This window comes from Acanthisitta chloris, unplaced genomic scaffold, assembly GCF_000695815.1.
Source record: "Acanthisitta chloris isolate BGI_N310 unplaced genomic scaffold, ASM69581v1 scaffold8694, whole genome shotgun sequence".
Lineage (NCBI taxonomy): Eukaryota > Metazoa > Chordata > Aves > Passeriformes > Acanthisittidae > Acanthisitta > Acanthisitta chloris.
This window is the reverse complement of record NW_008669865.1, coordinates 2,295-13,010: the sequence shown is the minus strand read 5'-3', so window position 1 is coordinate 13,010 and position 10,716 is coordinate 2,295. Positions and strand designations below refer to the sequence as shown.

General features: G+C 42.1%; 1 protein-coding gene across 1 annotated transcript in view; it reads right to left on the bottom strand.

Annotated features, from left to right (window-relative positions):
- Nucleotides 1-9,984, bottom strand: part of HLCS (holocarboxylase synthetase (biotin-(proprionyl-CoA-carboxylase (ATP-hydrolysing)) ligase)) — a 21,749-nt gene extending 11,765 nt beyond the window's left edge. Inside the window, exons 1-4 of the mRNA XM_009073472.1 lie at nt 9,832-9,984; nt 8,989-9,151; nt 6,846-7,786; nt 6,292-6,474 (exon numbers count right to left, since the gene is read on the bottom strand). Of these exons, the coding sequence (XP_009071720.1) occupies nt 6,292-6,474; nt 6,846-7,786; nt 8,989-9,040 (1,176 nt within the window). The 5' untranslated portion in view covers nt 9,041-9,151; nt 9,832-9,984. The remainder of the gene's footprint in view (nt 1-6,291; nt 6,475-6,845; nt 7,787-8,988; nt 9,152-9,831) is intronic.
- Between the last annotated feature and the right edge of the window lie 732 nt (nt 9,985-10,716).

The window sequence follows — 10,716 nt, the reverse complement described above, 5'->3', positions numbered from 1 at the left end:
GGGAAAGCTAGAAAAAGCAGTAATAAAGTTGCTCTCTCCATGTTCAAGTCTTACTCCTTACCTCTGCCTCCTCAGCTGTTGCCCCATTCCCTCTCTCCTCCTCCCACACAGTCTCTCTCTGCTTTTTCATCTGCTATCAAACCACAACCATGAGCTCTTCCTCCTGCACTTTTTCTCTCTCTCAAAAAAAAGAAAAAGTTCTTACCCTCATCAGTCAAGGAGCATGCTCTGATTTACACACCACATGGATAACTCTCATCCCAACTTTTCCCAGTTCTTCTCCAGGGCCAGTTGTGTTCTCTGGGCCTGTGGCACTTGCTTAATTCCTACTTGTCTGGTGTATTCATTAAGAAAGGGGTAAAGAAATAGGACAGTTTCTGAAACCTTTTAAAAATAGGGGTATTAAGTGCATATACACAGAGAGACACTCACTCGAGTCTGTACGCAGAATTACATGATGATACAGATGCAGTGCCACAGTTCAAGCACAGAAACTCATCACTGCTGTGGATCCTCCAGTGTTGGCACAGATAAAACAGTGATCAGCTGGAATTCCTCAATGCAAACCATGCCATCCTGTGAGGAACAGCTCTGTGCCATCTAGCTAAGAATGCAGGTTGCCCTGATGGACTTCTACTGGCAGAAGAAAAATACATATACCATGGAAACAGACAGAACAAGATTTAATCTGGTTTTTTTTTTCCCTTCTGAGAAAATCTTGCTTAGATATTCCTGTAACTGCATTGTAATCAGTGTCACCAGTACAACTGTGCAGTGATTTACTCAGCTGGAACACGTTCTGCTTGCTGTGAACACTGACTGCAACCCAAAAAAAAAAAAGTTTACAAGTTTTTCTTGAGAAGTTTTAGCAGAAACCACAGCAAACTTTCTGATTTGAGCTAACAGCTGTTCTTTAATCAGCTCTTCACTCTAAGAACTGCATCGTGTCAGCCAGCCACATGCCAAATGCCATTCCCACTGCACCTGGAATTTCACCATTTCCTCAATGTGTCAGAAATCATCTCTTAAAATGAACTGTCAAATGAGAAACACAACAGAATCTCTGTCAGTCCTTTCCCTGTGAACTGCTGACACAAGTCACACCTGATGAGGTCTGCGGAAGTCTTAATCTTCTCCAGTGACAAACTCTGAGAATACTCCAATGTCTTTTAGATCAATAACTCTAAACCCCCATCTTAACTTTCCAGAATAAATTCAGCTTGATAAACTTATTATTTAAGCTTTGTGATGTGGCGAAATTTTTTTATAACACTGAGTCACTGAATTGACCAAGAATTAGTAAGAGTCAAAGAAATAAATTTAGAGGACCTCAGTGTTGTAAACGCAGTTTCAAAAGGAGCTGAAGTTTGCAGTTTCATGGTTTTTTGAAGAGCAATATAAGATGCTTCTATTTTCCCTTGGTTATACAGATCTTTCCCTCTTTATATATCTAGGTATCTATACATGTTTATAGCCAAACATCTTTACATTATAGAACATATATGTCCCTATATAGCTCCTTAATTAAAAGACAGAATCTAGCCATGATTTGAAGCTACAAGAGAAGCACTAACACACTTGTTAGACAAGCACTGTAACAATTTCTCATTGTGGAAACGTCTCGTCATTTCTGAGCAATGGTAACTCGAGAGCATCTCACAGGACTCCAGCTGATGCCAAGCCTGCTCTCATTTTCCCAGTCTCACTTCCATAAATTAGCTGCAGGCCCCACCAACAGGCAGAGGAGCTCAAGTTTTTTACGTTTGGAAATCCTCCACTTTTGTCAGATCTTTGCCAGTGAGGTCAGAGCGAAGGAAGCGACGCCAAACGGCCACAGAGGGTTTGTCACAGGGCAGGGATTGCTGCGATCTAAAATCACCCATCTGCTCCTGGCAGCACCCTGATCCCTGACTCCAAAGGGTTTGGCAGTCACAACTCTGCAGTGCTGAAACCAAATCCCCTTTGCTCACAGCCTTCGCACGGAGGCAGAGTGTGTGCCTAGCTACGCTCGGAGCCGACAGGAGTTTGGATTTGTGGGTTTGACTTCTGTTACTCCAAGATAAACTGAAACCAAGAAAACTCAGCCTCACACACTGCTGAGTAACCTACACCCACCAAATAGCCCTCATGCTATCATTTCAAGAGTGAGGAGTCAGCAGAAGACATGAACACCAGGATCACAAACTTTTTCAATATATATTACATAAGCCATTCTGGGAGGATAATGAAATTTTCCATTCTCTGCAGTAACAGAAGGAACATGCCTAGGGAAGAGAGTGGTTGGGAAGTATCATGCACGCTGACTTGAAGCCAGCCTGGAAACATGAGAGAATCCAATTCCATGAGTGGCACTTTGGGCAGATGCCAGCACATAATCATTTCATATCAGAGTCAGCTCCATACCAAGATTAAATGCTGCTCTGTACAAAAGGCATTAACTTCTAGTTCTCACAGCAACATAAAGACCCTTTTTATGGAGATTGTTATAAACAAGATATTTTCTTTCATTCCTCAAAGCCTCTTGCGTTTTCCAAATGATCCCTCAAAAACATTTATTGAGTCAATACAGAGCCAAGGAGTTGTTTACAAACCATAATGCAACATAAGAATGTTATTCACTGTTCTGTGCTGTTTAACAGAAACAGTATGTTTGCTCCTCTCCTGCAAGAGGGAAAACACAGTTTTAAGCAGAGAAATGTAAAATAGAGGGGATGTTTGCCAGATTTTTCTTTCCATCTCCCCCAAATATAAGGCAAATATTCCCTGGAGATAAACAACAACAGCAAAAAAAGCCAAAGGTATCTTTAGCAACCACCTGGAATTACTTGGCTCCATGTTTGGAGTTCCCTTCATCTCCCATCAAGATTTCTTAACTGGAAATGTTTTGCTGTATTCTGACACTACATACCATCAATTCCTGTGGAATTTCAAAGGCCATTTTAAAACTGAGGAAATATAATCCAAGGCAGTTGCTGCAAACATGGAAAGATATTCTAATGCAAATCTATATACAACACACTATGCATAAAATGTTTTCCAGCCCTTCCTTCTTTCTTCCCTTGAAATCCAGCTCAGAAGTGTCCCCTGGTGGTAAACACCTTCCCCTCACTACAGCAGCTGTGCAAAAAAAGGACAACTGCATCCAGCTTTGAGAGCACCAGAGATTCCTGGTGATGGAACTCCAATGCCAACACCAATACAGCTCAGCTGGGCAGGGACGACTCCACTACTGGAGTCACTGGTGAATGCACTGAAAACACCTGCAGCATTCCAGCCTTTCCTCAATAAACTGCTCCAGGAAGGAGGCTGAACAAAGTTCTGAGAGTGAAAAAAATATCTTCCCTGTCCAAAGGCTTTCCAAATGCACTTCACAGTCTAACCAGCCTGGGAGGAACATCTTTGAACCCAGAAACGTTCCCCACACGTCACGTAGTACATTCATGTCCCCAAAATAATCAGGTGGGTCAGCAAATACACATTTTTACTGGTACAGCTGCAATTACATTGCTGTATCTAAGTTTTCCCCCTTGAAGCAACTTGGCTCAAAAAGACATTTTTATTCTTAGCCACGAGAAAGTGGGAAAAGCTTTCAAATACAGACAAAGATTTCTGGCAACAATGAACTGTTTGTTTTAAATTATATATCAAATATATTAACAGAAATAAAAAATGTTAGACAAATTGTCAGTGATCAACAGGATCTTTTTGGATCTCTCACATGGTGTTTTTCACTCAACATTTTTCTCAGCTCTTCTGTTACTTCTGAGCTAGAGTGAAGAGCAAATTTCCTTCCTGGCATAAATACTTCCAAAGGGGTTTTTGTCCCTAAAAAGGCAAGGATGGCTTATGCTTTGAGGATGAGAAGAGAAAATAAGCTAAATTTGCAAATAAAATTGGGGATTTTTTTGCAAATAAATCTATTTTGTACATTTGACATTTTTGGTTTACTTGTAAATAAAAAACTTGGAGAGCAGTAAGAAGATGATTTTGGGATTTCAGTGTAATTATCTCAGATTTTAGCACTGGAAATTTCAAGAAGACTCAAGTTTGGCTCTCAAGTTCTCCAATACACATGAATATGCATGGCAATATTTCAGGAACAATTGTCTCACAACATACCCTGAAATGTGGGTTCATTATAGTGTTAACTGAGAGGTCAAATTTCCCATCCTCAAAGCAAGATTTATCCAGGATGAAGTAACTTCATACCCTCTTGGCTGATATAATGGCCTTGGAATTCAACAACAGCCAATGCCACCACAGAATCCAAGTGCAGCTCAAGACATGGAAATCTGCTCTGACTCAACTCTGGTTGTGCTGCGGCTACTGAGTTACTCAAACACACACAGAATTCTGAGCCTAACACAGCCTGAGATGCTCCTGGTCAAGTTTAAGAGGCTTCAGATGAGCTAATGTGTGGGTGTGATCTACTTCCTAAAGGAAATAATCACTATTGTGACAAAGCTTTCAGTCTTCAAGGAGTAAATCCTTGGTTTGAAATGTAGTAGATGTTATGTTGGAGCTTGCGGCAATAAAACACAATCCTGGCATTTATGTCTGAAAAATTATTCTTTGAGACGGCTCACAGAGTAAATATCACAGTGTTTAAAGGCAAAGCTGCAGAAAAAAAAATCAGATATGTGAGAAAAAAAGTTTTCTTCCCTGTGCGGGTGGTGAGACACTGTCCCAGGTTGCCCAGGGAGGCTGTGGCTGCCCCAACCCTGGCAGTGTTCACAGCCAGGTTGGATGAGCCTTGAGCAACCTGCTCTGGTGGGAGGTGTCCCTGCCCAGGGCAGGGGTTGGGGCTGGATCATCTCTAAGCTCCATTCCAACCCCTAAATTCTATGATCTCTATGCTTGAAGCTGCCACTGCCCATGTGGGTACCAGACCAGAGGCTTGTATCCCCATTTGCTTCAACACTGCACCACAGGGACACAGAATTTGCTTTACATAGCACTGGGCAAGTCTACAAACTGCTCAACTGCTTTGCACCAGATGAAGGCAAGAAGAAAAAGGTGCTGTGTTTCAAGAGCAGTATTTGCCTCTAAAATTCATTTAACATCAAGTTGTGCCTCTTGCTCTTCAGTGTTGTTGCGTCTTAATTCTCCATGGCAAAATCTAGACCTCTTATTCAGGTATCAGAGCTCTTATTTGAATTCAGTGCTATAATAATGCCACTTCTGCTCATATTTTGGCACTGAAGGCCACAACGAGGTCACCCAAAGCTTCTCTTCTCCAGGCTGAACAATCCCAGCTCTCCACCACACCCCTAGGGAGCTGCCCTGGACAACCTCTCCATACAAATAGTATTTCCAGCACTATTGACTCCCTCTGATCTTAAAGAAATTCAGCATTTCCTCAAATTATTCACCTCTGAGGTACTTTTCTGGTACCTCCTGCAGACACACAATGTATGAAGAAAAATAAAACAATTTGTAAGAAATATAAACTACTGCACACTCATTATTTTACTACACTAACTCTTAATTCTTAACTATTTGTTACACACAAGTTGCAACTTCCTTTCACAAAATATTCTGGAAGCAAATCATGGCTAAAGAGAAGGATCCTTAAACAATGACTACAGATAGCAATACAGCAAAATTGCCATTAAAATGTGAGCAAAACAGCACTTCAAAACCTAATTTGGGTATAAACTTAGACTGCAGAGTGTACATCACAGAGATATCTGTAGCAGTGTCCTGCAAGCCTGTGAGATGCCACTAGATGGCAAGTTTGGATAGAAATTAGCTAATCTGTTTTATTCATGGCATTGTTTGACAATTTCATGGGCATAGGAAAGAAAGAATCAGGAAGAAAATTGTGATGGGTAACAAAAACAAAAAGGAAGAGCTCAATAAGCTACAAGTCTTGTGCACAGAGTACATTTAATAGCAGTCAAAAAGGAAAGAACTTGTTATTTGGTCACAGAAGCAAAATTGGCTGGAGCAAGCAGGAGAATCCAAGAGCTGGAGGAAGGCTGAGGAGGGAAGCAGCAGAGTTAGGTCTCAAGAAAGCACCTTCAGCTTGTGCAATTCTATGGTTCTATGATTAAATATAGCCAATATACCTGAAAAATTAACCCTGTACCATATCAAATTCCAAACCACCACCAGCAGAAGACAAACCAGTGAGAGAGCAGAAATTAAACCTTCTGCTTACCTGTAACACCTACATAAACCTCTCCAAACAAAAACATCACACAAGAAATAAAAGAGGTATTTAAGGGAACACTGAATTTGTCCTGTAGGGTAAATGCCAAACAGCTGAAGTGTAAGCAGAGGTCTTACCTCATCAGGAGAGAGAAGGTAAATAGGTGTCAACACAGGAACTTCACTTATTTCACAACTCAGGCCAAGTGATATCAGGATATCCTTGAGAACTTCATATCTTTTGGTGTTGCTCATCTTAAGCAAATTAAAATCCTCTTCAGTTTGGACATCCATAGAATTGCTGTCCAGTTCCAAGTGGGCCTGGCAAAGAGAATAAACAAAATGAGTTCCAATCCAGGGATCACAGCTGCCAGGACATCACAATTTTCTCCAAAACCTACCCAAAACAGCTTTTCTAAATACACTGATCTTCTCCTGAAGGAGCTATTCAAACTTAACATCTCACCACCCTTATAGGGAAAAACATTTTTCTCACATCCAATCCAGATTTTACCTCCTTCAGTTTGAACTCATTTCCCCTTGTCCTGTCACTGCAGTTCCTAACACAGAGTCCCTCTCTGGCTCCTTGTAGGCTCTTCAGATATTGAAAAATTGCAATGGGAACAAGTGAATTTTTCAGGACAGCACATCATGTATCAAAGTGCAAATCAACACTTCTAGGTGCACAGTACCTGAGAAAGAATGGCTTCTCCTCCACTGTTTCCATAAGTCAGCTGAACAATCACTGGGTCTTTCTCAGCATTTGTTAATCGACTCAAAGTCTTCACTTTGCTGCTGTCTTCCTTCCTGGTCTCCTCAAACACACATCCACTGACCAGGAGATTTAACTTCATTTCAGAGCTGTCCATTTTAGACACCACTAACTCATGAACAGTCTTCTTCAGCTTGTTTTTCCTCTTTATCTGCACACCACCGAACGTGAATGACGAAGAAAACCCAAGAATCTTTCCACCTTTGGATAAAAATTTCATGAACTGCTTGTGGTTGCCCTCAGAAATCGGCTCCTCTGTGGCAATGACCAGCAGCAATGAATTCTCAACCCAGGGATCTCTCAGCACTTGCTCCTTGTGCAGTTGGTAGATGGTGTAACTCTCTGCACCGATGCATTCCTGAAGGATTGATTTCACCTGCTCAAACCTCACTTTGGCAGTTTCAGAGCCAAGGTAAACCAGCACATTAGGGGGTTTACCAGCCAGGTTCACTCTCTTGATTCCTTCTGCTAGGCAGACATCCTCCTTCTCTTCTAGTTTGCTACTGCAATCATCGGGAAGTTCTGGAATGTTCTCTGCAGAGGCAAATTTCACTGACTCAATGGTGCTGTTTTCAAGCTGCAGACACTCACGACAGCTGGAGAGATGCAAGTGATGATGTTCTCCAGGACGTGTCTCTTTGTCAGACAGACTCTTGGGGTCATCCTCATGCTCACTTTCTTTCTCCAGCTTGGATTTCTCCTCTTCACCTTGTCCTGCAGACTCAGCTACTCCTAATCCTGATTTAAGAGTTGGCCCCAAGTTAACAGCAGGAGTTACTTCATCCATCTGTATGCTTTGCTCTTTCCCAGGTGGTGCCTCCTGTGCCAGCTCCTTCAGAGCAGATTCCTGTAAATGGACAGCTGGGAAAGTTAAAGGGTACAAAAAAAGGGGTTAGAAAAATGATATGATTATAATGAATATCACTAACGTAACAAGATTTCACTTAATTTCAGTACAAAGCACCTGTAACAGCAAGAAGTTCACCTGTTTGCCACACCAAATCCTCCCCCAAGAACACAAATCACTCATAGCACAAGTCATTTCCACCAATGACTCTTTGTTTCAAAAGAGAAAGTGAAGCAAAGGAAGTATCTCTGGAAAAATCTGGGTGTTTTAAGGAGGGCAGAGGGGAAAATCACTTGCTGCTATTTTGAAATAAACTGTTTTGAAATAAGCTAACAAAGAGATGGTATTGGGTAAGAAGGAGATACTGAAGGCTGCAGATAAAAGTTTGGCACAAGCAAAAGGGAGTAAAAAAGCCTTGAACTGCTTTCAGTGTGCAGAAGGGGAGTCAATATCCACCCACAGCAGGACTTGAGAGCTAAGAATCCAAGGGAAACCTAGCAAATAGGAAGAATTGTTAGATCTTCCCCTTTCTCCCTCTAAAAAGGATAGAAATGCAAAGAGAAATCATTTGTGGCAAATACAAGTGAGAAAAGAAGAGCAAAAGTGATTATTGTCAGCATGAAACTTGCAGAGCAAACTAAGAAAAGAGAGAAAAAACTCTCTTCCTCAGGAAGGATTTCTTTCAGCTGCTGAGCCATGAAAATACTTCATGTCAAAGCCTGACAAATTTTACTGAATCCCTTTCCACTCCCACAAGACCAAATGGACTTACTATGCCGTTAATTCAGAGAGAAACTCACTCAAGAAGTGTTCATCTTTGCAAGGACTTCTGTATTTGACAATAGTCAGTATAAAATGGAAGGAAATGCTCCCTGTGAGGTGCTGAGGCACTGGCACAGGTTGCCCAGAGCAGCTGTGGCTGCTCCATCCCTGGGAGTGTTCCAGGCCAGGCTGGATGGGGCTTGGAGCAGCCTGGGCTGGTGGGAGGTGTCCCTGCCCATGGACTGGATGATCTTTATGGTCTCTTCCAACCCAAACCATTCCATGATTCTATGAAAACACAGTAGTGTTTCAGAATGATGAACTACCTCATATACAACACTGTGCCAAACTCAATGCATGTTTTTTATGTAGGTATAAATACTATATGAACAGTCCTAAACCAACCACAAAACAAACGTGTTCTGCCATTAAAAATGACCAAGAAGGTACTTACAAACAATCTTGTGTGGCACCATCCCGTTATCCATCTGCAGCCTGTCTTCCATGAAGGCAATTCCAAGGCTACTGAAATTATCTACACTTGCTTCAGCAATTAATTTAAAAGGTTCACCAGGTTTATAGGCCAAGGGTGAACAAAAGTCTGACCACTTCACAATCTAGAATAAAGCACAGGCAGGGGTTTCAGTTTGAAAAGGTGACAGAAAAACACCCAAACATCAACAGTGTGAGCAGATTGCACGATGGACTGCAAATAAAAACTGCCCTTCCTTCCCACAGGATTCTGCTATGGAAAAGCAGCACAACACCAGGCAGAGACAGAGGGACATGGGCAGAGACACCTCCCACGAGCCCAGGCTGCTCCAAGCCCCATCCAACCTGGCCTGGAACACTCCCAGGAATGGAGCAGCCACAGCTGCTCTGGACAACCTGTGCCAGTGCCTCAGCACTTCACAGGGAAGGATTTCTTCTCAATATCTAATCTAACCCTGTCCTCCTTCAGCTTAAAGCCATTCCCCTTTGTCCTGTCACCCCAGGCTCTTGTCCCAAGTCCCTCTGTAGCTCTTTGGAGCTCCTTTAGGCACTGAAAGGAGTTCTAATGTCTGCCTGGAGCCTTCTCTTCTCCAGGCTGCACACCCCCAGCTCTCAGCCTGGCTCCACAGTACAGGTGCAGTTCCCACCCACAGCCAGAGAAACACGCTACTAACAACTCTCAGCATAAAACAGAACAAAATTATTAACAGCCATTCATTTAATGAAGAGATTCCCTTTTTACTCTCAATAACATTACAGCCCATCTGTACTACTTTCTGTGCAAGAAACAAAGGGAACAACTCACCTCTTTGGAAGAGTCAGGTACGTTCTGCAAGTTGTCTGTGTGAGCAGCAATGCTTTCTGTCACAAAAGCTATGTGTTCTGCTTCAAGTAACTCCTCGGGATGAATGAATGGAGAAATGAGAAGTAGACTCCACCTGTTTAAGTCATCAAGGAACTGCAAAAAAACAGGAGAGAAAGATTAGCTTGTTGAACAAGCATCTGAGTTAGGAATTCATTGTCATTCTATACCAGGCTAAATCTGACCCTTCAGCCTCACGTGAAGGCTGATGACTATTCCACATTCCCCAGGAGGAAAAAGAAGGGGTAGAGTTCTGAGTCATTACACAGGAACACATCAAAAGTAAAACTGAGAGTGTCAACCCACATTTCTAAGCCAATTCAGGTTGGCTTTCAGCCCTACAGGGGTGAGAGTGCCATGAGACCACCATGCCACTGCCACCGGGCCACTTGCCACAGCAACATTCCTCAGCCAACCTGATCCTCCTCTCCCATTCACACTGCAGATTAATTCCCCATTCACCAAAACTCCTCACTCAGAAGGAATTCTTGAGTATGAAGAAACAACTCATTCCAAATCACTTGGTCCATAAGTTGTTGTTCTGTCCACTCATCAAAACACCGGACAAATGTTTCCTTCTTTACATTATAAAACTTCCCTCTCTTGTCCTCACCGAGGAGCAAATAAAGCTCAAAAGCTGCAACCAGTAGACCAAAGAACAAGTCTGAGAACCTGTTCTCAGTACATCATCTGTTCTCATGAAACATTGCATCAGCATTAAGTAGATACTGCTCCAAACTTCATTTTCTGACATTTTAAATGGCAAATCTTAGAAATATCTGTTTTGCTACACCTATTATATCTACAATATCTATTTTAACAAACTCC